At 34.5% G+C, this 27,273-nt stretch overlaps 1 protein-coding gene across 1 annotated transcript; it reads right to left on the bottom strand.

Annotated features, from left to right (window-relative positions):
- Window positions 1-433: 433 nt before the first annotated feature.
- Window positions 434-26,325, bottom strand: ELMOD2 (ELMO domain containing 2). The gene is made up of 9 exons (XM_003790179.3): window positions 26,206-26,325; window positions 24,905-25,052; window positions 22,978-23,006; window positions 15,722-15,819; window positions 14,896-15,025; window positions 11,815-11,948; window positions 8,114-8,182; window positions 6,909-7,042; window positions 434-903 (listed from the first exon to the last, which is right to left on the bottom strand). Exons 2-9 carry the CDS (start codon window positions 25,044-25,046, stop codon window positions 758-760), a joined length of 882 nt encoding a protein of 293 aa, XP_003790227.1. The 5' UTR covers window positions 25,047-25,052; window positions 26,206-26,325; the 3' UTR covers window positions 434-757.
- Between the last annotated feature and the right edge of the window lie 948 nt (window positions 26,326-27,273).

Here is a 27,273-nt window from a genome sequence, read left to right as displayed (position 1 = left end):
GCCAAGCACTAACTAAGGTTCTTCTCTACAATTGATAAAAAGTGAACACTGATGGTGAGAAAATGACTGTAAGCTTAAAATAACACTGTGATATTTTAAAGTGTATTACTTAAAAACAAAAAAAGCTAGTCACCAATAATGCCATTCTCTCGTTATCATGTTCAATTAACAGAAAAACCAAAAAGGAGGCCATGACTCTTCATCCTCTGACATGGCTGTGCTCTTGTTGCTACTAATAAAGTAACATTATGATATGTGATTGAGATGCAAACAAAACCATAAAAACTGCTCTTGCTGTTAATTAACCCTCAAATAATAAAAATAAGACAAAGAAAATTAACAACAGCCAAGCTAAAAAAAAAAAAAAGAAAAAATCTTACAAGAACTTTGAAAACAAGTTAACTTGAGAGCTACAACACATAAAAATGGAAACTGATGTTACACATGTTAATTAACCAATTTAATACAAACACCTGATTTATACTTTTACACTTAATGGGCCAAGTCCCAAGTTCCAGACTGTAGTCCACATGTCTCTACAGAGAGGATCTTTGGAAGGATAAGGTACCTTTGGAGAACAGTGTATAAACAATTGTAAACATACACTGATTGTCCACTAGCTTTCTTAAATAGAATTTCTGAAATACTTTTGTAGGAAATTATATAAGAGTGAAGTTGATCAGATAATTTCTATTACAACATATAAATTCTGTTGTGTGTGCAAAATGTGGTAAAAATAGAGGATAAAATGGATGATTTATATTTTTAAAGTAAGTGCTACATTATAATTTAGTAAGAGTCCTTTTATCTTTTCATGAAACTTCTCTCTATACAAGTTGAAATACATAATGCTTTCTGGTTCTTCTTCAAACCAAAACTTGTCAAATTCATAGACAAGATAACCTGCAGTTAGAGAAAAACAAAGCATATATTCCTCAATAGTGAAACCATATTTAAACCATCTCGTTTTTATAAAGTATACAACCATCCTTTAAATTCCATATTAGGATACAATAATCAAAAATAATCTTTAAATTATTAGAAACCTCAGGAACTTAATAAGTAGTATTTCTGTATGTTCAAAATAAATAGCAACATCAATAAAATATTTAGTGAACATTTACTATTTGTCTCAAAAACCAATGAAATACCTCAAACTTGAGAGATGTGTTACTTTCAAAAGTTATCTTGAAAACAGGAAAAAAAATTTATCCCCAGACACTCCAGAAGCACAAAAATGAAAGTAATAAATGTTAAACAATGATAAAATATGAGAAAACTATTTTCTACTTGATTTCTAAATCTGAATTATTTCTGCTTTTATCAATGAACTATCAGCATGTTTTCATTATCTTTAATAAAAAAACATGAACTAAAAATAGGCTTAATAGTTTTGTTTGGTTTTTCAATTACAGTAGTCAAAAACCCTCCCAAATTTAAAATTATTTCAAGAAACTAAACAAGTTTTTATATATCAATATACACACAGATACATTAATTTAAATGTGAATTTAAACCACTCTACATCCAAATGTCTATTGAATGGATAAACAATGTGTAGCATGTAAGAGAATATTAAGCAATAAAAAGAAATGATAGTTAATTTGAAAATTTTGCTTTACATTGATATTTTATAAGGCCAGCTGTAGTAGCTCATGCCTATAATCCTAGTACTGTAGGAGGCCCAGGTGGGTGGATAGCTTAAGCTCCCAAGTTTGAGACCAGCCTGAGCAAAAGTGAGACTCTGTCTCTACTAGAAATAGAAAAACCAAGGCAAGAGGATCACGTTAGCCCGCTGGAGGTTGCTGTGAGCTATGATGCCAAAGCACTCTACCCAGGGCGACAGATTGAGACTGTTTCAAAAAAAAAAAAATTTTTTTTTTAAAGTTTTCATTAAAAAGTTTTAATACTAATCAAAAATTAAGCAGAAAGAAACCAGACAAAAAAGAGCACATACTGTATGGTTCCTCTTAAACACAATTCTAGAAGGGGAAAGAGGCATGGATTAAAAGAAGCACAAGGAAACTTTTGTGGGTGGGAGTATATTTAACATTTCAATCACAAAGATGGTTTCATGATTGTATATATGTTAAAACTTACCAAGTTGTGCACTTTTAAATATGTGTAGTTTACTGTATATCAGTTATACCTTAATAAATCTGTTTTAAAAAGTGGAAAAAGAACCTAAAGCCTATTTTATATTCAACCAAGTGTATTTATTTTTTTTTAAATTCTTCTGTTGTGTTCACTGTGTGCTCATTTACTCACAGCAACCTATTATTTCCTTTTTACCAAGGAGGAAACAGGTGTAGAGAGACTAAATGATGTTCTGAAATCACATGGTCTGTGGCTAGTTATAATATCCTATTTTGATCAGAATCTTGCTGCATATATATACACAAATATATATATTTCATCCCATCCTCAGGAAGGGATAAAAGTGACTTATTCCAGTCAAACAGGAGAAAAAATATCCAGTAACTTTATACAAAGTGTGGCTAGACTGTCCAAATTGCCTAGTATGAAAAAAATGGAAGTTCCCTTTCATTAAGCAAACATTAACAGGCAAAAACTTTCACATTCCATCATTAAAATATCACTCGCCAAGAAGGCCAGTTTAAGAAAGACTTCAGATTAGTTTCTTGATATGTGATAAAACAGATTTTTGTTAATTAGGATATATAAGAAAAATCAAAGAATGAAACCTCAGAAGACCATCTTTTGCTTGGTCCCAAAAGACAGGGTGAGAATGGTAATCTTGTAATTAGTTTTCAATATTACTTTCTGTCTTTATTTTATTACACATTTATTTTGTGTATATATTAGGACAATAGTACTTGCATAGAAATCACCCATAAATATACAGATGCAGTCTGGGTTCTCTCCTCTCTCATCCCCAATACACCAACAGGGATGTACAATGAAAAAATATCTAGAGATTAATGTTTTGGGTAGTAGGGAGACTCAGACAGCCATCCAAATTTTATGGCATGCTATTTTTTCATAATACTGGCTATTAAGTTTTAGATATTTTCCATACTGTGCCCTTTAAATTGCTTTTCATTACTGCCAGTAATGTAACCCATTCAAATGACTATACTACATATAAGGCCTGGAACAAACTCAAGTGTGAAATATTAGAAAATTCTCTCTTCAGAATGAGATCATTGGCCTCTAACGTAAATCTGTGCTCTTGAAAGAACTTGAAGAACTGAGACCATGATAGCTAAGTTGATTTAAAAGGGCATGAGGAAACAGCAATAAAAAAATGACATCACAATTCTAGGAAACTGGCAGGCCATCCTTGGGATAAGATGCCTGAAGCTTTGCAGAAAGTACTGGGAAAGAGCTGTTTCCATGAAACACACATATTGTCCTTTAGACTCTAAGGTTTGGAACACTTAGACTCAATAGAAATTACTAAACTTAAAATTCCCTGCCGGCTGCTACCGCAAGGGTTAAAAATAAGGAGACCATGGGAAGGGGGTCAAAACTGGACAAAAACACTCTAAAACTGGATTTTGATCATGACTATACAACTCAGTAAGTTTACCAAAACTCTCTGAAATATACACTTAAAATCAGTAAATTTTATGCTATATAAACATACCTTAATAAAGTTAATTGGGGAATAACTTTTTATTATAAAACTTGATGTGCTATTGTTTTTCTGAACTGCCAAATCAAAAATCCAGATAAACCTGTGGCTCTGAAAAACTACAATGCAGATATGCGGACATATGGATCCTTCTGAGTCTTCCTGCAGGACCGTGGTCAGCAGTTTCCCAGGCTAGTGGAAACCTGGTCACAGTCAAGATGTACAAGAAGTAACACTAGAGCTAAAAAGCGAAATCACCACTCACAATTGCCTTTCATACATAGAACAAAAAAACATTTTTTTAAAGGCACAAAAATAAAGGGGTAAAAGGGAGATGAAGGCAAATTTCATAGAAACAGACCAAAAGTCTGAAAGCTATCTCTTTATAGCTCTTTCTTCTGAAGAAAAATTATGACCTTGGAACTGATTTGAACAAATTAATTGGGCCTACTCTTCCACCAAAATGAAATTATTACAGAATAGGTCCCTTCTGAGAAGAAAAACATAGTCTTAATTAAGACATGAAACTTGCAGTGGTAATAGGTGTGAAAAATCAGTTTGGTTTTTTTTAATATTTTTAATTTTCTTTTTGGTGCCGTGACTTGGATTCGAACTGGAAAAATTAGTTTTTAAAGAACTTATGCCAAAGAGGCATGTGTATTTAAGAGCTTCAACAAAATTGAAAACCATGAGCTTCATGGTTTCCAGGATGATCTACAGCGCTATGGATCTGAACTGATAGAAACAAGGCTTCTACAATGACTTTTCTACCCCAGATATTACCTTGACGCCCCTCCTAGACAGAAGCCAACCAAGATGTTGGTGTTGAGGGCACTGAAGATCAATGATACCTGAAGATACCCAAATTATAGTCTTTAGCGGGAAAAATACAGGACAGAGGTCATTTTGTACAGCTTTCCTACCTACCAACTTCTTGGTTTATTTACTCATTTACATACAGTGAATGTGCTTATTTAGGGAGGTTTTTATTGTTTCTTTTTATTTTATGTTCAAAGGATAGGATTAGCCAAAGATTGTATTTCCTTAGAGGAAAAAAAATATGTAGAGGCAAGTGACCACAGTCCCAGCAACGACGACTTTGGGATGGGAAAGGAAAGCTGCTCATGCCTGCTAGGAATCCTCAGTCTTCTCAGGTAAGAAATCATTAATGCTGGTCCCTAAGAATGTGAAAAAAAACCTTTTCCTCTATCTGAAGACATGTTGCATTGAATTCTACTTCGTGTGACCATCCCCATAAGATCCCTTATCCTTACCTATTAAGGGGATAAAAAAGCACCTGGACATCAAATGCTGAGGCTAGAGCAAGAGGATGGGTTGAAGATACACATTTGGCATCATAGTATACAAATGGCATTTCAAGCAAGGGACTGGATAAGATCGTTTAGAGAGAGAATGAGAGCTAAAAACAGAAGTGGGTCCAGGGCAGGCTCTAAAGGGGTTCCTACGTTTAGTAAGGGAGTGGACATCTGTGGAAATTCCTGTGAGGTAGGAGGAAAGCCAGACCAGTGTGGCATCAGAACAGCCAAGACAGTGTTTCAAGAAGAAAGGTGAGCTCATTTAGGCTTAGCTGCTAACTAGATCAAATGATATGAAGGAAAAGCATGGTTATTATATTTACCAACAAAAAATGTTGTTGGTGTCTTTGAGAAAACCAATGTCAGCAGATGAGTGGGGAGAGAACTAAATTAAAGTTAGATAAAAATTGGAGGTGAAGACAAGAAAACAGCATTTATATGAAAAGTTTTACCAACTGGAGGCGAATGTCACCCTAAGGGAAAGTTTTGCTTTCTTTTTGAAGATGCCAGCTCTACAAATGCAGGGACTTCGCCTTATTCTCTGCTACATTCCTGGGGACTAGAACACACTTGTTGCAAGCGAAGGAAGGAATGAATGGGATGAATGGGGTGAATGGGACTGCAGATGCAGGTCTCCAATAGAGAACGAAAGACAAATAACAGAGAAAGAACTGGATCATGGAAAGGTTTCAGGCAACAGTTCCCAGAGAAGATCACGTCTAAACTGAGATTTGAAGATGAACAGGCATTACCTGAAAGAGGGTGCAAGAACAGTGTTCCAGGCTGAGTGAATGTCACCAGCCAGGTATAAAAATGAGAGAGAATAAAATACCGGAGCAACTAAAAGAACACAAGTATGCCTAAACTTTAGACTGTGGGGGGCTGGTAATGTGGCAGAAGGAGCCTGGAGAGGTTATCGAGGTTGCGTTATACAGGATCTTGTAGCGGGGACCCTTTGAAGAATTTTAGACAGTAGAATCAAATCATTAGATTTTCATTTTAAATAACTACATCTTCAATGTGGAGATTATTGGAAGAGTGTCATCACAGAGAAACAACAAAACACTAATACAATAATTTAGTAACAAAGGCCTGATAATGCCCATTTACAATGGAAATGGAAAGAAGTAGACAAACTCAAGAGAAATTTAGGATGTGGACAAAACTGGAATTAGGGATTTAAGTAAAGGTGGAGGAGATTATGGGAAAGATAGAGGTAGATGACACCTTCAACAATGCAGATGAAGTTACGATTTGGCCATTTATTATCTAAGTATTTTCTTAAATCCTACCAACATGCAAACAACATTCTAAAGACACAAAAAGATCAAGAAACTATGGAGCAAAATTAGATTTGAATTCTTTGCTTCCGAGCAATAGCTTCAGAAGATGGATTCATTCAATTAAAGCTTTAGCATTCAAATATATCACAAAGTTAATAGAACAGAGATAATAACAATAGCTTTATGAATAGTTATTAAGTACCCCCAACCTACCACAAAAAAAATCGGCCTTGAAATAAGGAGGGGTGAAAAGTTCCTGGAAGGGAATTAATTAAGAGTAACAAAATAGTCTGCAAATGGTCTGCCCTTGAATCAATGGCATTCATTAAGCAGGGAATATTCATTTTGGAGTTAACTAGACAATGAATGCCTACTGAAAAACTAAATCCTATATTTGTCTGCATGTGAAAACCTGTCTCATTCATTTTGGAGTTAACTAGACAATGAATGCCTACAGAAAAACTAAATCCTGTATTTGTCTGCTTGTGAAAAACTGTCTCATTCAATTTACCAGCAAATATAAAAACAAAGTACAAAATACTTCTGGAGGCCCATCTTCCATTATTTTCCTGTTTTTCAAAGATCCTAAATAACAAAATGATAAGCATAAATTATGTACTTCATCAAGGTATTAGATTAAAATATATATTATACCTTCAAAATGGTTTAAGACTTCTCTTAGATCTAATTTTAACTCATTTTAATACTCACAATAAAACTGATGAAAGTGTTCTATTGTTGGTATACCAGGAACACAGTTGTAGAGATGAAACTTCAAAGCTTCACTCTTCAATAAGCTATAAGCCATCTCTGTAAGATTGATTCCAACTATTGCATAAGAATACCTACGTCAGAAACATCACCAGTTATAACAGCTAGCCAAATAGCTCACAAAATAAATTTAAAATTATGTAACGAATTAGTATAATGTAACCTGTTTCATGTCAAAATATTGATTTTATAAAAATCTCTACATAGTAATAAAAATAAATCAGAATGGATCCAAAAATTCTTTTTAATAGGCCATTATTTTCCAGACATAATCTAAGAAATAAAAATAAATCTCTGTTCACATTATATCTAAAACTTAGACTCTTTAAAAAAAGGGGGTAGAAGGAACTACATGCACCAAATCTTTTATTTTCTTCTTTATTCTCAGGTTATTTTACGATCTAACATTATTACTATGTTTTCTCAAAGATTAGATATATCATCAAAGTATAAAAACAATAATTAAGTTAACAATATGACCTCAATTTGCATTTCCCTTTATAATATTCAAAGTTAATTTTCATTTTCTGATTCCCATTTCAAAGCTATTTCCTATTCCTATGTTCAAATCTATTTCTCAAAAAATTTTATAAAGGCCAATACTTCCATTTTATAGATAAACTACATCTTGTGATAAAAATATACAGAAAAACATACAAAACTGGCTGGGTGCAGTGGTTTAAGCCTGTAATCCTAGCACGCTGGGAGGACAAGGCGAGAAGATCCCTTGAGCTCAGGAGTTCAAAACCAGCCTGAGCAAGAGTGAGGTCCCATCTCCATTAAAAATAGAAAAAATTAGCAGGGTACTGTGGTGGGCACCTCTAGCCCCAGCTACTCAGAAGGCTGTGGCAGGAGGATCACTTGAGCCTATAAGTTCGAGGTTGCTGTGAGCCATGATGATACCATTGTATTCTAGTCTGGGCAAGAGAGTGAGACTCTGTCTCCAAAAAGAAAAAAAAGAAATACATATAAAATGGGCTTTTCCTTAAAAATAATATATTACATAATATAATATCCTTTATAAAGTCCTTATTAATTAAAATAATTTCATTTTAAGAAGTATCTAGAAATACCTTCAAATTTATCTAATCACCTAATCATCTTAAATTCAAGAGATTAAAGTTTTTTTAGTGTCTCCAGCTTACCCTAATTTTGGATGATTTGAACGAGAAAGAATCTGATGAGCTTCATTGGTGTAATTTTCACTGAAATACCTAAAAAAGTTTGAGAAAAATAATGAAATGAACATACATTATTCAAATTTAAGATATCCAGAACCAATTCCCAAAACCACTTTTAAAATAAGTAGCTCTATGGAAAATCTTATGGAGATACCTCAGGGAACTTAAAGTAGACCTACCGTTTGACCCAGCAATCCCACTGCTGGGTATATACCCCAAAGATACAAAGGTCATTTTATAAAAATAACACTTGCACATGAATGTTTATAGCAGCACAATTCATAATCGCAAAGATATAGAACAACCCAGGTGCCCACCAATACAAGAACGGATTAATAAAATGTGGTATATGCATATTCTCTTCCCAGAAAATGTATATATAAAAAATTTGAACATAATTTAAGGTTGTTCATGGATCCCCTTTCATTCATAAGTGATCCTTCATTCATGGAGTTCTAAGTTAACAGCTCCTGGTATAATGGGTTGAAAACTAGATCCACTGAAGAAAAATGAAATATACAGTATTATTCTATTATTCTATAGAAGAAAAAAATAGAAGGGAATATGCAGCCATAAAGAAAAATGATGTTTTAGTATCTTTTGTGACAACCTGGATGGAACTGGAGACCACCATTCTTTTAAGTGACACTTCACAGGAATGGAGAAACAAATACATGTACCCAATACCAGGCTGTAACTAATCAACACTTAAGTACACATATGGAAGTGAATCTCAACGAAAATCAACCTGGAGGGGGGAGAGGTGGGGAAATTCACACCTATTGGGTATGGTGCACATGGTCTGGGTTGGGGGCATGCTTATAACTTTGACTTAATTTATGCAAAAACAAAAGTATAGAAATAAAACATGTACCACCTACTACTCTGAAATTAAATTAAAAAAGAAAAAAGAAAACAATATCCCTGATATGGCCACAATCATCCCCTTCTCTATCTCAAACCACTTCAGTGATTCACAGATGCTTCTGAGTCAAAATTTAATACTGAGTTATCTAGGCATTAAAGGCCGATCTAGTATACAACAAGGCCCTTGGCAAGCCTATAAAGTATTTTAACAAATATATCATCGAAAAAGAGACTGCCTACCTAATTAAAAAAAAAAGAACCCAAATATATAGAGTTTTTTGTTTACTTGCTTGTTTTATTTCTATGAAATAGTCAATATGCACCTGGTGGGCCACTCTGTCTTTCACCTATGCTTATTCCTTCTTCTATAACCTATGTCTGTAGTGTTCAATGCTATTTTCAGTGCAATCAGAGTACAGTCAATAGCATTTCTTTTGCACCAAAAAACGTCCTCGCTCAGTGGTATAACTAAAATACTAGCCGTAAAACAAAGTATTCATAGGTACAAGAGTAATGTATATAAAACTATTTGTAGGCTCATATCTTCTTTAAGCCTGTACTAACACAAACTCCTTGAATTGCTAAGGGACCTAATCTGTTCAACATTTGGATCACTTCAAAATGCACTGGTACACACATACACACACACACACCTATACACATACACACGATAACTGGCTAGATGTTGACATGAAGATAAGCAAAATAATAATAATAATAATAATTTCTGTGGCTTGAATTTTAGAGGGAACAATCATTTACGTTTTCATTAAGCTAACTCTTCCCTTTATAATTTTCTTCTATAGAATAATACTCTACATGTCATTTTTCTTCATTGGCTCTAATTTTTAACCCATTACTCCAAAGACTGTTAACTTAGAAACCAATGAAGGAAGGATCATTTATGAATGAAAGGGGATCCCTGAACCACCTTAAATTATGTACACATTTTTTTGTGTATACATTTTCTGGGAAGAAAATATGCAAACTTTCATGAGAGCCTAAATAGGGATCCCCAAAATATTAACAAAGTCATGCTTAATGCAGTGTTTTCTCAAGTACTCTAATTTCCAACCTTTTCCTTGGATTGACTCTAAAATGCCCTAGTAGACTATTTATATTTGATTTTTGTATATAGAACTCCTAATATAATTCGGTATTAGATTTTATGAGCCCAACTATCCTTAAAATATTCACTCTGCAATACTGAGCGGCTTTTAATTTCTATGCTAAATTTCCTTAGTTAACTCCTATCTTAACAGTATCTAAGCATAAAAAATAAACATCTATACAGTAAGTAAAACTATTCTTTACAATAATCTACATTGAGTTCCTTCCCTTCTACCTTTTTTCCTGTTCCTTCCTTCCTATACTTTCTTTTCCTCCCTTCCTTCCTACATTCATTTTTGACTTGAACTTGCATATTCTCCTACTTGCTGTTTTCTATTTCTTCATCTATTCAGAGTTCTTCAATCTCTCTTGAATTCATTCTTTGTACAACATCCATTCTTCCTCTATACCCTCCTCAGCATTCATTTACCTGAAGCCTTGCTTCAAGGCAAGAAAATATCTCCAGAAATCACATGACAAAGGCCAAGAAATTTTAAAAAATAAATTACATATGGCATTTTAACAGCTTTCCTGTTTCTTGACTATATGCTTGATACTTGTGTCATAGCTCTATACACAAAATGATAAACACTGTTATAACATTAAATAGTTATTAATATATGTGAATGCTGGTTGTTTTTCACAGCTGATGCTAGCTCTAAATAAAGTGAAACAGGTAAGTCATGTAAAGGTCTGTTAGAACCACTAACCACAATCTAGAATCAAATCCTATTAAATTATTTTAACTTTATGCTAAATTAATTTCTCTTCTGGACAATGCTGGGAATACTTTTTATAATTAATATTTTTTAACATTACAGTTTCATTTATCTCTGGGAGCAGAATTACTCTAACAAACTCTAATGTCTACAAATTTAGGTATTACAGGAAATTAAATGCTTTTGTAACTAGAAAAAAATTGTGGATATTGAAATCCTATCATAATGTCTTCTATTTTCCTCCAAAATAGTCTTATCTACATTGACCTAAATGTTCTTTTTCAATATTAACTCAATTAAGCTTAATTTCAGGATTAATTTTTTTCACAGTAAGAATTACCCTCACTTTAATGGTTAGGTTTCCCATTCAATCTGTAAGTCACAATTCATAGAGTAGCATCTGTACATTGGCATATCCTTATAGGAGGAAATTAATCTTCCAGGCTATCAATTATTACTTGAGTTAACCTATTTTGGGATTTCATGTATGTACCTACTCAGAGGTATTAAAGAAGATAAAGGAGAAAGAGTCCATCCACAGAGTAGCCTATATGACAAGTCAGGGATTTAGATTAGTTGTCACAAGTGGTGAAGAACATATCTGAGGAAACGTTATTATCATCTTACCTGATTATATTTCCCAAAACAGAATCAGAGAGCCCAGAGAGAAGAAGCAAGAGGATAAAAATAGTAAGAAAACGTGTACATAATTCTTTAGGAGGTATCAGAGTGAAGATCAGAACGACAAAGAGGAAAGCATTGGTAATTAAAGACATCACACACACAAGTGTATTTTCATGTCTTCGTACTGTTGACAGCACATTAGCAAATACTTGTAGCACCGAAGCTATTAAAGTCCGAGGTATTAAAAGTATGAGACAGCTACATTCATTCTTATTAGAATTTAATTAGATTGGAGATTTCATGTAATTTCATTCAGAGAAGAAAGGAAAGTATATTTTCACTTACACAAGATTGATTAATCCCAGTATGCCCATGCCTCTGAAGTCTGTTTTGGGATCATCACCCTGGAAACCAATGTCAGCCCACTGCTTGGAGATTCTGGCCTTCAACTTTTCCGTTGGCATTAGAAGATTCCAAAGCTGTACAAAAAAGCTTCTATATTACAAATAATAGTGATGTTCTTAGTTTACCAAGACATATTCCTGCTCATGGCTTATACTCACATATAATGAGTAATTGAATGCTTTCAACAAAACAACTTTGTAGAACAAAACATAGACAGGTTGAACAAGGACTCATATTTCTAAATATTTCAGAAAACTTTTCAATTACCTCCCAATTATAGGGCATTTATTCCAATTAAAAAGACTGATATAGGCTGGGCACAGTGGCTCACGCCTCTAATCCTAGCACTTCAAGAGGCCAAGATGTGAGGATAACTTGAGCTCAGGAGTTTGAGAAGAGTCTGAGCAAAAACAAGACCCTGTCTCTTTAAAAAACAGAAAAATTAGCCAGGCTGCTATGGTGACATGTGCCTGTAGGCCCAGCTACTCCAGAGGCTGAGGCAGGAGGATCACTTGTGCCTAAGCTTCAGGATGCAGCCAGCTATGATGCTGCTGTACTCTAGCCTGGGCAACAGAGTGATTCTCAAAAAAAAAAAAAAGAATAGATTTGGAAAAATTTAACAAATAATACACAGAGATCTAAAACAATGAAATGTCTTTATTTATTAATTAATACATATATACCTAAACTGGTAAACTGGTTGCTTGAGAAGAGCACAGTATTTAAAGCTCTTGGCCCTTGCTTCAAGAACTATATACTATATAGGCCAGTGATGTGCCATGGAAATTTTTAAAGATCATTAATTACATTATTTTTAAAAGAAATTCAAAGCACAGTAAGTATATTCTTTTTTTCTCTCCTTTTTTTTTTTTTTGATCAACATAATTTAAGTGTACCACAGAAGTTTAAATATAGGTTGAAGTGTGCCATGAAATAAAAAAGGTTGAAAAGGCTCTATTGTTAGGGTAAATGATTAATCCCTAATCAGAAAAAAATAAAACAATCCTGAGGGAGGGAACCAAGAAGAAATGATATTGATTGTATTTCAACCTATATTATCATTATTTTACAGATTTTCAGTTGAATGCTCAATGCAGCATTCAACATTCAGCATTTTAACAGCCATTAAGAAAATGGCCTTTTTTAAATAAACATATTTAAGAATGAAGATGATTTAAGAACAGCTATCAAATATTAGATACCAACAAACTAATCAAAGCAAAATAAAGTTAAGAGAAGTTATTCATTTTCTAAATTCAACACCACAAGTCATCAAACAAAAAAGACTTACAGAAGGTGGCTTAAAAATAAAGTTTGTGAATATTTACAGAACAGAAATACTTGGATTTTTTCCCATTTCACTACCATTTCAGGCATGGTTAAGTAAATAATTCCTAATGAGAAGAGTATCCTGTTACCTAAAAAAGTGAAGACTTGGGACCCTGATTTAAAACAGGGTCAACTCTGGCCCTGGAGCTAAATATATATCATCATTAGATTAAGTCTCAACTGGTCCCTACTTTTATTACCAACACATGTGATTTGCTCACAGAAGCATCTCCCCATGAATTCAGCAAGAAGTTTAATTATGTCAAGGATAAGACCTCAGTGATGTGGTGACAGCCACAGTATAATACCACCAATACTCCAAATTTAATATGCATATATAACAAATTTCTGGGTTCTACCCTTGGAGATTCTAATTTCATAGGGTGCAACTGGGAAAATCTACATATACTAGTGAAGGTGCTCTTTGGACTACAGATAAAGCAACATGGATTACATAGTTCTTTATGTAGGAGCTCAGTAAGACAGCTGAGTACATGTGGTGGCTGTGAAAGTCACTACCAATTGTCTCTCCACCTCTAGAACTGAATTTCACAATGGATCACCACAGTAAAAATTCCCTTGACTAGAATGCTAGGACTTGTATCTTATTCCCTCTAAAAGGTATTATGTCGCAAGGATCCAAAATTCCGGGAAGAATGAGGAGGAAGAGGGGATAGAAATAGCACTTAATCCCCAGTGAGTGTCAGGCACTATTTTAAGCATAAAAATTCAATCCACACAACGGCCCACTAAGATACATATTTTTATTACCCTCAGCCAAGTTTTATCTTTAAAATTAGGTCAAGTATATATTTTATACTTTTCGTGGAAAAAAAGTTTTATTTTTTTTTAAGCTTGTATCTTTTATTGTTACTTAGATATCATAGATGTTTCTCTCTGCAGTACTTTCATTATAATAAATTCATAATGTCAAATGCAATGTGCTATTTTCCTTAACTTTAAGTATGGTTAAATAAAACTGGAATAGATGTAGAGGACCGGCAAGAGACTCAGCTCTATCCCAGGCCTTACCATTCTAGTACCTAAAGCAAATCACTCCATCTGCTCTGGGCCTTAAATCCTCAACCATAAAATAAAGGGACAAGACTAAATGATCTGTAAAGCTCACTCTAGGTGTAATATTCTTTACTTTTGGCAACTCCTGAGTCTTATGCATTTACACTTCAGAAATAAGAAATAAGAAAATTATATTTCTAAATTTTCACTTTCTTAATGTTTAAATCTACTGTGGTACTATTTGACAACTAACGTTCCATAAGTCCCAAAAGGATCTGCTATAATAATCTGAAAAGGGACATCCATGTTCACAATTTGAGAGCAGCTAAAAAAAAAAGGTCTAAAGTAGCAGGAAAATCTGAAGTTTGTAAAGATACACCTTTCAGTAGAAAAACTCTCCCTTTATAAATGTATAAATTTTTTATTTGAGAATTAAAAGCATTAAAGTAATATTTATTTGACTATATTTTAATAATGCTTATCAGAAGAATTATAAAAATAATTAACTAAAAATCTTTCCTTATCAACAAAATTCAACATAGTAAGTATCTTTAAAGGCCAAAGAAACAAGATGGCTATGTAAGCTTCTAGAATTTGCACACAGACCTTACTCAGCTCAAGTCTGACTTATTTTCCTAGATTTCAACATTTCTAAATAAAGAAAACAAAAATTACCTTTAGGAGGAGCTCTTCATGTTGCAGGTTATCAGAATCATATGGCCTTTTCCTCACACTTTCTACATCCGAATAGAGCTGTTTATAACCAGTTATCTGTAGTAAGCATGTCCTCATGCAGATTTTAAAACTGAAAATGATAAAAGTATTTTTTTTACATCATGCCTTCTTAAAGCAATAAAGTAGTGCTTTCCATAGCTCATAGTTTGTGTCCATTTAGAAAGCATTTCATAGCTTTCAGTTTAATCCAAAAATACCAAAAACCTCCTTAAACACAGAACATTATATAAAAAATTACCTAGAAAGAGGGCAGAAATGGAAACTTTTGCAATTCTAAGAATTTCTCCTTTTTATTTTTTCTTTTTTTTGAAACAGAGTCTCACTTTGTCACCCTCGGTAGAGTGCCGTGGCTCACAGCTCACAGTAACCTCAAACTCTTGGGCTCAAGCAATTCTCTTGCCTCAGCCTCCCAAGTAGCTGGGACTAGAGGGTGGCCACCACAATGATTGGCTAATTTTAGAGATGGGGTCTAGCTCTGATTCAGGCTGGTCTCAAACTTGTGAGCTCAGGCAATCCACCCATCTTGACCTCCTAGAGTGCTAGGATTATAGCATGAGCCACCTTGCCCAGCCAGGAACTTAATTTTGAAGGACAAAAGGACACAGTGGCCAAAGGCATTCAACTTTGGGAAAGTAACAGTAAGTTACCTTGAAGAAGGCTGATGGTATACTGCCATTAGTATCGGACTGGGAACTGTGTGTGATCTCTACATCTCACAGGCTACAAGTGCCATAATAAAAAAAAGAATAATGTAAAAACAGCACACCTGGAATCCTTCTCAGAGTTAATATTCTTTTCCTTCATTATATCTTCTACATATTTGTCCACATCACTCTGGACAATATGTGTTGCCTTCTGTAAAACCTATTTATACGAAAGAAAGCTGAATGAGAAAAATTCTTTTAGCTGAAAAAGAAGTTTAGAGACATTTAATCAATTTTACAAAGTAGATATTAAAATGCAAAAGAAACCAAATGTTTTTCAAATTTTCTCCAGGGCTAAAATCATATATATGTGTGTACGTGTGTGTGTGTATATATGTATATATTCATGCAGAAGTAGATACACACCACATATAAATATCAGTATAGCAGGGCTAGATCTTTATGTTGACCACCTCCGTATGTTGATCAGTTTGTTTGTGGTGCATGTCCAGTCTATGAAAATTAGGTCAACTTAAGGAGGTGGCCAATGTAGAGAAAGCAGTCAACTATGGAGGTTCTATCATATATGTATGTGTGTGTGTGTGTACATAGTTTGTTTTGTCTTTTATTAATAAAAGAGAAGCAGCATGATCTATCCGATGAAGGAATCCTTAACTAAGAATCAACAGATTCTCAGCTGACAAATTCTTAGGAAACGAGCTGCGACCGTAGTGTGCTTATGAAGCAGATGTAGTGGCTCATGCCTATAAACCCAGCACTTTGGGAGGCTGAGGTAGGAGGATCAATTGAGGGCAGGAGTTCAAGACCAGCATGAGCAGGAGGGAGACCCTGTCTACACAAAAAGTAGAAAAATTAGCTGAGTATAGTGGCAGGTGCCTATAGTCCCAGCTACTCAAGAGACTAACACAAGAGGATTGCTTGAGCCTATGAGTTTTAGTTGTGCTGGGACCATGCCACTGACTCTAGCTAGGAAGATGTGTGTTTTACTCTGTCTCCAAAAAAAAAAAAAAAAAAAAAGTAAAAATGTAAAATATTTTAAATGCAGAATTTTTGAAAAATTTAAATACATAAGTGCACAAAGAAGAAAACTTAATCTATAATCACAGCTGGTAACAAATCAGCATTGTCAAAAATAAAATCAGATCAAATTTTAAAATTGTAGAAGTTTACTGTATGCACAGAAAAACAGCTCACAAACCAGGAGACAATGATTCAAAATCAAGCTAAGAAGCTTGCTTTAAGGCAGTTCCAGCACTATAAGCTTAATGAAGGAAGTATTTTGACCTTTTTAGTGTTGGTTGTTAAACATTAACATTCTTTTTAATATAAGCAGAAACTGTGTAAGCTGGCTTATCAGTTTAATTTCACTAAATCATGCTGATGAGAACATAAAGCTTATGTTTCGTGTTTCATTTATGATTTGAGCTGGTATTTCAAGGAAATCAGCATAACTTAAGTTTTGGCTACACAGCTATGGGCTACTGACCTTGAGGTATAGCAGTCCATTTTTATTTTTCAACAGCTTATATCCTTTTAGTCTTTTTTCTATTCAGCATATAAAACAGATTTCTTAAAAAGTATGTCCTATAAACATCCACTGGGTCCTTCCTTTCAATTAACAAGCAAGTTTATGCCGTCCTTAACCTTAAAAGGTTTCTTTAATGCTTATCCATCTATAAGCTAACATCAAAATCCTCTCTGATAAGCATTTTGCTCTATGCAGAACACTTCAATTATATCTGGAATTGTGCCTTTGTTTACCTTGGGCCTTTCATCTAGAATACTCCTTTCCTCAATCTCTCAACATACCATACCATTTTTAAGCCATTTCAAATACCTGGCCCAGGAAACTTTCCCTGATTCTATCAAAGTGGAAATAACCTCTCCTCTCTTAGAATTCCCATTAATAATCTATGTATAGCCTTTTCTAGGACTCTAACCATATTCTAGTTATTTTTATATATTAAGTGGACATTTCCTCAAGGACAGAGATTGTCTCTAGTGCATCTTCTCATACCCTGAATATAACAGATCACTGACAATTATCCAACAAATGAAGATAAACAGATGAAAACTTTAAGCAAATGAACCATTTTAGTAAAAGAGATATAAAGGTGATGCATAAAATTACTAGAGACAGAGACAGAGGGAATGTACCCAGAGAAAATTAGAAAATGATTGAAGAAAATTAAAAGGTGAGAAGGAAATGATCAAGCATTCTAATAATCAGTGAAAATACAGATGTAGTGAACAAGTCTAGTTTGTCAAATCCTAAGATAATATGGCTACAGGAAACGTCTTGAAACTTAGATACCAGCAGTGGTAAAAGTATGTATGACACACTTCTAAAACATTAAAAAACCAGTTCAACATCACCTCCTCTGTGAAGCCTTCCTCAGCAGCCTTGGAGTTACCTACTTCTTTTTATATTCATACCTCAGTAAGAGACCATTACCACGTCATATTTTGTTCACATTTCTATGTTTTCCACCAGCATTTTTCTCTCCTATTTACTCTTATACCCTGAGCTGAGTACAGCACATCAGTTAGGGATTTATACTCAAAACTTTATTAAATACATTATGAATGACTAACTAAATGAATTTATCCAGCATATATAAACAAGAAGCCATGTCTAGTGTACACTCTCTGGTGTATACTATTTATTTCATTACTTTTCTAAAAATCGGAACATAATACAGTGAAAGGCACAGATGTTACATGTCAGTTTCATCGTTTTTGACAAATGGATACATGCAAGTAATTCACATGCCTACCAAGATACAGAACATTTCTATTATCCCAAAAAGTTAGTTCCCTTATACCCCTTCCCAATCAATCCTTCCTCCAAGAAGCAACCACTGTTCTGATTTCTATCACCACAGCTCAGTGCACAGAAAAGCAATCATGAAGTATACACTCCTTTGTGTCTAGCTTCTTTCCCCCAACATATGTTTCTAAGAGTCAGTTGCATTCTTACTCATTTCTATAATTTGTTACTTTTGATTGTTGAGTTCCATTGTATGAATATACTTCAATCCTTATTCATTCTCCTGGTTCTGGGCATCTGCACTGTTGCCAGTTTGAGGCTACTATGAACAAAGCTATCATGAACATTCTTTATTACATTTTCATAAATATACATCTTCATTTCTCTTAGGTAGACAATTAAGAGTAAAATTGCTAAGATACCATGTATAGGATAGATACATTCAGTTTTTAACAACTAACCAAACCAGTTTCCAATGTGATGATACCATCTTATACTCCAACTGGTATTCACCAACATTGATTAGTCTACTTCATTTAGGTAATTTTAGGACCTCATTCTAGTGGGTGTGTATGTACTGCCTTCTTGTTGTGGCTTTAATTTGCATTTTCCTGATGACTAATAATGCTGAGCATTTTTCCAAGGGTGTGCATATATATTCCTAGTTAGGAGTTTTTAATCATGAATAAGTACTAAAAAACTATCAAGACAGTTTTTTAGTATCTACTGAAATGCTATTTTTCTGATTTACTATAATGTGGCAAATTACATACATTAATTTAGAAAACTCAATCATGGTATATTATCCTTTTTATGTATTATGGTACCAATTTGCTAATGTTTTGTTCAGGATTTCTGCATTTTATTCACGAAGGATATTGAATTGTAATTTTTATTTATTATATTGTCCATGTTTGGATTTAGTATCAGAATTATGCTGGCATCATAAATGTGTTTCTATTTTATTTTCTAGAAGCTTATGTAATGGTAAACTTTTCTTTTTATTATTATTTCTTTTCTTAAATGTTTGGTTAAGAATTTACAAGTGAACCCAAGATTGAAGATCTATGTAAAAATTTTAAATTATAGATTACATTTCTTTATTAAGTATATGACTTAATATACTTAATAGTATAAGATTTTTAACTTTTTGTTTTAAAGAATTTATTACATTGTTTTTCAAAGCCTTTGTCCATTTCATTTAAGATCCAGAATTCACTGGCATAAAGTTGTTCATAGTATCTTCCTATTACACATTTAAAGACTGCACCTTCCATCATTCTTGACATTGGTAATCTGGTTTTCTCTCTTGCTTGTTTAGTGTTGCTAAAGACTTTTTATTATTATTACTTGATAAATTAACCCTTTAACTGTTACACAAAGAAGGTTTAATCTCTAGTATATTTCAAATTTATGTCTTCTGAAAGCCACAACAGCTTTTTGGTGCTTAGTTCCTATTTGTTTGTGTCTTTAGGTTTAGAGTATGTTTCTTGAAATAGCATACAGTTAGCTGGGTACGGCTTTTTTATCCATCTCTCAAATCGTTTGCTAAGTCTTTAGTTCCTCAACATATAGAAAATTAACAGGCTAGAGTGAAATATAACTCATTTCAACATTTTCTAAGTTCTCACGTATCCAACTACTTTGGAGATATACTCAACACTTGAATCTATAACACTTAGATTATGCTAAGAATTTCTTGGAATAGTTTTTCTAAAACTTTTTTAACAAACCATGTAAGCACATGTTCTAAAAGAATATTTTTCGGCCATTTTTTATTTTTTAACTAAAGAAAAAATAAGTGATAATAAAGAATGGGAGAGCGATGTATATTAATCACATATTTTATAGTAAAATAGTAAGTTTATGCATATGAATTCATTATAAAACAAGTATTTCATGGAATAAAAGTAATGCAGTCTTTTATATTACACCTACCTCGATTGTAGATTATAAACTATGTGAATAGCACATATTTACAGGCAATACACATTTCACTATGCAAGCAAATCTTTAGAGATTATTCACCTATTTGTGTACCTCATCACAAATGTGAATGTTTTATTTTGAACTATACTCCTATGTTGTTATATACTTGAATGTTAGGTATGTAAAGTCTCATTTTTGGAATATATACATATTAGACTATTTTCATACAACAAAAGAGTAGATCAAGTGAATGAAATATCATAAAATGAGAATTAGATTTTAGTCTCCAAAGTGGACTACACAAATGAGGTGCAAAATACACATAAATTACATTTCAAGTGATAAGCCTTCCTCTGTTTATTAAAGTCTGCCTTAGATTGAAAATTTCCAGAGAACAAAGCATTGGTGATTTAATTCAGTATTTAACTACTCATTTTTTGACATTCTCTTTGTAGTATGCCCTATAAACACAGATTTTTAATAATGAAATCATAAGAACACAACTTCTTTTTATTTCCTTGCTTATTTTTAATTTTTATTTCTTGGCTTTTTGTTGTTGTTGCTGAGACAGAACCCCACTCTACGCCCTGAGCAGAGTGCAATGGTGTCATAGCTAACTTCAACCTCAGACTCAGGATCACTGCCTCAGCCTCCAGAAGCTGCTGGGATTACAGGTACTCGCAGGGGCACCTGGCTGGGTTTTTTTCTTTCTTTTTTTTTTTCATGAATCAGGGTCTCATGATTACTTTAAGTGAACTTTTTAATAGCCAGAAAATGTATTTAAAAAATAGTGAACATTTTATTTTTCTTTACCTTATAACAACTACCATAAAGTCCCAAATATTCTAGTTACATTTACCTTTTCCTTCTCTAAAACTCCTATTTATAATGATACTCAGTATCAGCCTTTACTTCTTTGGTGTATCCCAAAGAACATGATGAAATGCTACATGGTAATCATTCAAGTCCTTGAATGGATCTGAGAAGCACTAGAGTTCTTAAAACTAACATGTCCCTTGCATTCTCATTATAAAAAAAAATATTAATCACCGTATTAATATTATTAATACTTCTGAACAAAAGAGGAGAACTCTGGACTCCTCCCTGTAATAATCATTATGCATGAGTTATTCTTGCATAGACTATTTGTAAATAAAACAGTGTAACTAAATCAGTAAAGCCCCTATTTTATAGATCATTCTAGGACATAACAGACATGCTTACAACACTCAACTAGGTCCTTTTGTTCCTGGCATTAATCCATAATATCAATATGACTGGAGAATAACAAGTCAACAATTTTTGATCCTGATCCACATTTTGCATCATGACCAAGTACAAACATTCAAATGAATATATAGAGGTGCACACACCCCTACATGACTAAAATGAAACTTTCCTAAAACAATATTTAACCTTATTATGACCAATGATTTCTAAATATTTTCTATTCTATTCATTTTGTTGTTGCTTAATATTGATTGTGATCTATCAAGGGATTTTAAACAATTGTCTAGATGACCATACTCTATCTTTGCTACACCAAATAATCTATATATATAACAAATTCTGAACTAACTATAGGGAAGTAACAGCATGCTGAAGACTGAATTATTGGTCCTAATTTTTTCACTGCCTTATAATTGAATTATATACCCACCTGCCTACCTTATGGCAGGTATAACAATTTTCTCCACCCCTTGACTTAAGCTGGGGCACTTAACTTATTTCAACCAGTGGGATGCTAATAGATAAGACACACACAAAGAGACTTAAATATGTCTGTGGGGTTGGGCTTTCAGTTATCCACTGTGAGAACATCTAGCAGCTACCCACTATTCCCACCCCCCACAAACCTGGGACCTAGAAGAAATGAAAGGAATACACCTGAATTTGGCACCACCTGGAGGAAGAACATTTACAGCTGACCCACAGATATATTAGAAATAACATATTCACTGATACCCCTGAGATTTTCTAATAGTATGTTACATAGCAAATGCTGATTAATATGTAGCATGAGTATGACTTATTTTATTTTATTTTTTAATTTTTTTTGAGACAGAGTCTCACTGTCACCCTTGGTAGAGTGTCTTGGTGTCACAGCTCACAGCAACCTCAAACTCTTGGGCTCAAGTGATTCTCTTGCCTCAGCCTCCCAAGTAGCTGGGACTATAGGCCCCTGCCATAACACCAGGCTATTTTTTTGTTGTAGTTGTCACTGTTGTTTGGCAGGCCTAGGTCAGGTTCAAACCTGCCAGCCTCGGTGTATGTGGCCAGTGCCCTAGCCACTGAGCTACAGGCACTAAGCCAACTTATTTGGAAAATTACCTGTTTTTCTCTTCCATAATCTATCCTAAGGACACGGTCTACAAGAAGGCTTTCTCCCTAAAGCAATCAACTCCCAAGGCAAAATAAATAAAACCTCAGATAAATAATTATTCAAAATCCCTTCACTGTGCATGAAAAATACATACAGAGAAAATGTTTTGAAAACAATATAGTACTTTTAAAGAGGGGAAATTATACTCAATGCTCTTTAGAGTGAAAACTCTTCAAGTAGGACCTTAAAAATAACTAAAATTGAAACATTCTTCTAAAGGAAACATATGCTCAGATAATTCAATTTCTAGAATTATCACCTTAATATGATCCTACCTTATTCTTGGAGTATGTCAAGGAATTTTCTGGAATTAAAAAAAAAAGAACATCACTTATATGCTATTTGTGAATTACTCCACAAATCAATACAAAAAATATCATACTAATAGTAAATCACTTATATAATTTCTACATGAATAACACAGCAAACATTTAAAATACAACCTTACAGAATGGCATAGATATGATTCCTAATACTTCAATCAAACAAGGCATAACAAGTCAAAGAGGTGAGTCCAAAGTCATGACCTAGGGTCATCTGTTTCTGTGCAGACCCCCAAAGAGTCTACCAACCACAGAAATTCATTTGTGTCTGCCTCAGAATAGCCCAAGTCTTAAAAACTCATTTTAAGACTGCAATGACAATCTTTTGTGTTACATTTTCTTCATTTGTCAGTCTGAGTAAATGTTTAGATTTGATGTGATAGCAACTGAATTGTAAAAGAAAAAAGCAAACACCTTAGATTATCTGGCCAATGATGCTCAACCAGTGTGCAGTGGCACTCTGGTGTGCCACAAAATTTTTAAAAGATAATTAAATTATTTTTGAAAGAAGTTCAAAGCACAGTAAGTGTATTTTTTTTTTTACTCTTTTTGATCAACATAATTTAAGTGTGTCGCAGAAGTCTAACTAGAGGTTCAAGTGTGCTATAAGACTAAAAAGTTTGAAAAACACTGCTTAACACAGACAAATAGCAAAACAGCTTCTCCATTCTTGGCCTCTGTTTCAAGAATGACAAAGGCATATTTATTGGTTTATTTAAAAAAATTTTTTCCAACCCAGCTGCAAATCATCTCCTTTTTCTCAACAATTTGAAAATTCAAGAAAAATGCCTTGGCCATACAATCAAGTCTAAACATACATTCTTCTCCTACTCCAGAAAACAGCAGCTAGTATAGGCTGCAGAGATTCTTATCAAAACGTACTTTGTTCTTCTAAGTAGTCAAAGGGGCAAATTAAAAGGGCAAGCAATAATGTAAGTCAGCCATGAAGTTGTAAGAAAACCAGGAAAGCAATTAAGCTTAATCATCCAGCTGCCCTTAAGGCAGCTTCTATCTGTCATTCTTCAGTGTTGCCTTGGATACATGTTCTGATTGGCAACACCCCACTCCCCCAACCTTACAGGGGTTGGTTTCTTAGGAGAAGCATACTTGTCAACACAAAAAAAGACCTGGTTAATTCATGATTTTCTATTTAACACAGAGAGCATTAGCTAAGGCACTTACCTGGCCTTCCTTACCCTGTCTGAAAAGAAGTGACTTCATACCCTACATTGGTTATTCATCTGTGTTCTAATTTACCACAGTATTTTCAATTATGAATTGAAAAAGTGATGTATTTTACAGGGGAATGGAGCAGCATTTTTCTTTGAAATCCAGTGTATACCACATATAGCACATCTCAATTCAGACTAGCCACATTTCAAGTGTTTAATGTATCTGTACTGGCTACAGTATTGGACAGTGAGGATTTTGAGTCTAATCTTTCCTAGGGAGCCCTGAATACCTAATTACTGTCCTTTCACAAATAAAGAAACTGAAAAAGAAATTAAAAGACTGATTTAGGATGCTAAGTATAAAAACGAATCTAGATCAAGACATTGTTTCTTCCCCTCCTTTGAGAGAAAATTTCAAAGTGTTTATATGAACATAGAACTTTTTCTCTAGAAAATAAGTTCCAACTATAATCTACGGAACTGATAAATATAAGAGCTAGAGCAGATAATTCTTTGCACACATAAGGACTTAAATAATTACTTTCCTTTTCTATAACATCATACAATTTTAGAGCTAGAAGGACTCAAAAAAGACTCATTTTAAGTGACTTAATCAAGATACACAAGGAGTACATCTGTCACTGTGAGTATTGGGATGAAATAGAGTTAAAGTTTGTTTTCAGTTTTTCTTTTTTGAATTACATTACCTATCCTGTGAGTCCTCTGTGCACCCACATAGGTATCAAAAATTCGCTGCAATTCACACTTTCCAGTCATCTGTCGTAAGAGCCATTTCATCCAAAATCGCAAAAAGTGCCCATAGAAGAACTCCCACAAAGAAATAAACATTTTTTCCTGGAAGAGGAAATATATGAGACAAACTTAATGATTTAAAATTAAATTTTAAACTTAAAATATTAGTTTATCTATCCAATCAAATCTCAAATGATTGACTAAAGTCAATTATTCCGTTGTCTATTTTGTGATAGTTTAATTAGGCATCGACAAAAACAAAATGTATGTAAATATGATGTAATATAGACCACTCAGATTAGTTGATGGCTGGCCAAATGGGCAATTTATCACTTTTTTAAAATGTGTAAAAATCAAAACTTAGTCAAGCTATTTAACGGCCTAAAAGAATGACAGCAGAATAGTCTGCATTTTTTGCTAAAATAGTTGTATTTCATTTCTTAATTTGTCATCCTTTGAAAATTGGGGCTCAATTGTTCAAGAAGAACAAGGTCCAACAAAGTAACAATTAAAGTACACCCAACATCAGAATTGTTATGTTAGGAATACGCTCTTCTTCGTTACAGCTGTTCCAGTCAGGTGATGCCAGCCAATAAAAACAAGACCGATGGCTTACAAATTGTCATATACAAGTTGAACATCACACCCTAACTAACTCTTGATTTTCAGTTCCATCGGTGAAGGGCAGAAATGCAATTAAGAGTTAAAACAAAACCCCAAAACCCCCACCACTACACACTCTACGAACTGGTTCTTATGTCATAAGAAAATTCTTTAGCCTCTTAATGAAGGGAGGGAGAGACGCAAGTGAGGGGGAGATACAAACAAAAATGTGCATCCTTCCTGTCTTAAACATTCTCACGGACACGTCATCTCTGGATTTAGGCCTGAGGGACTGTCAAATTCGAAATCCTCGCAGATGAGTGCAAAAACAGTGCATAACACGGCTGGGCTGATCAGTATCTTTAAAAGGAAACCACCGAGTTCGCGCTCATTAGGACAAAAGAAACAGAACTGCCAAGTAGAGGAAACCCAAGCCTCGCGGCGCCTGGGCACCCCAGACCTCAGGGAGTCGCTGCGCGGAGCCCCCATCGCGCGCTGCCCGCGAGTGGGAGTGAAAGCTTGCACAAAGCCGGGCCAACGCAGGCGCACCGCAGATTTCCCGCAGCGCACGGCTGGGCTCGCGCAGCCCGCGCACTCTCAGCGCAGCCGCACCTAAGCAGCCCAAGGCAAGACGAAAAGAAACAGCATCCACCTCACAGGAGCGGAGAACTAGGAGGAGCAGAAGCTGCCTCGGTTTCCCCAACTGCAAAGAGCCGACAACGGAAACGACGCTACTTGCGGAACGTTCCCTGCAAGCACCGCGACCCGGAAGTCAGGGAGCGAGGCCGCGGGACCGCCTTCCTCGGACACTGCCCGCCCCGCCCCGCCCCGCCCCTCCGGCCTCTTCCGATTGGTCCGCGCTCCACCTATTGCTAACACTGAAGGGAGATCCAGCAGCGTTGCCCCGGGGACGCCCTCACGGTTTCCTTGGCAACGTGGGCACGCCCAGAGCTGGTGTGGAGTCTCCCACCGCGGCTCTTAGACTTCTCTTCTCAAATGTCAGGTGGCTTGCATGGCAGAAACCATATGCTTATTGTTACGTTTATAGCGTCAAAGGTTACAAAAGCGCTTTCACTTAAATTGAATTTTAATAATGTGAAGTCGTTATTAATAGCCCCGCTTTATGGAAGAAGAAAAAGAATTTAGGTTAATTGACGCCCATAGCTAATATGTGGCAGATTAGGAGAGCCCTATGTGTTGAGAAAAGTTTTGACTTTATCCTATAATAAAGGTCTAACAGTCTAAATCATCAAACATTTATTCCTTAACTGCTTGTTTTGTTTGAAAAATAATTTATGCACATGATATTTTAAAAACCTACAACAGTACTTTTATTAATTCAACGAGTATGTGTTGATTGCCTATTATGCACCAGGCTGTGTTCCCAGAAGGAGTTCAGGCAAATATTTAGTATGTCAAGTGGTGCTAAGAATTAAGGGTATCAGGGGGATATTAGGGCATGCGTGGGAGAAGTCATTACACACAGTGTAGTCAAGAAGCCTCAGTAATAAGATGACACTTGAGCTTTATTGAATGAAATAAGAGAGTGTACCATTAGAGTATCTAGAGGCAAAGTATTCCAGGCACAAAAACGGCAAGTGCAAAGGCCTTGAATTGGGACCATATTTGAAACGGAGGAACAGTGAAAAGGCCATTGTAGCTGGAGGAGAAAGAGTAAGGTAGAAGATAAAATATAAGTATAAAAGATAACTGACATTAA

This window comes from Otolemur garnettii, unplaced genomic scaffold (assembly GCF_000181295.1).
Source record: "Otolemur garnettii isolate 467f Iridium unplaced genomic scaffold, OtoGar3 scaffold00041, whole genome shotgun sequence".
NCBI classification, from domain to species: domain Eukaryota; kingdom Metazoa; phylum Chordata; class Mammalia; order Primates; family Galagidae; genus Otolemur; species Otolemur garnettii.
The sequence above is the reverse complement of the archived record's forward strand: the minus strand, read 5'-3'. Positions and strand labels throughout refer to the sequence as shown.

What these genes read in the sequence shown, in the direction of transcription:
- ELMOD2 (XM_003790179.3), bottom strand. Translation starts at nt 25,046, where the DNA reads ATGTTTATTTCTTTGTGGGAGTTCTTCTATGGGCACTTTTTGCGATTT. An exon ending in TCAAATCATCCAAAATTAGG is followed by an intron (nt 7,043 to 8,113) that starts GTAAGCTGGAGA and finishes TTTCTGACGTAG; the next exon opens with GTATTCTTATGCAATAGTTG. An exon ending in ACACTTTCATCAGTTTTATT is followed by an intron (nt 904 to 6,908) that starts GTGAGTATTAAA and finishes CTCTAACTGCAG; the next exon opens with GTTATCTTGTCTATGAATTT.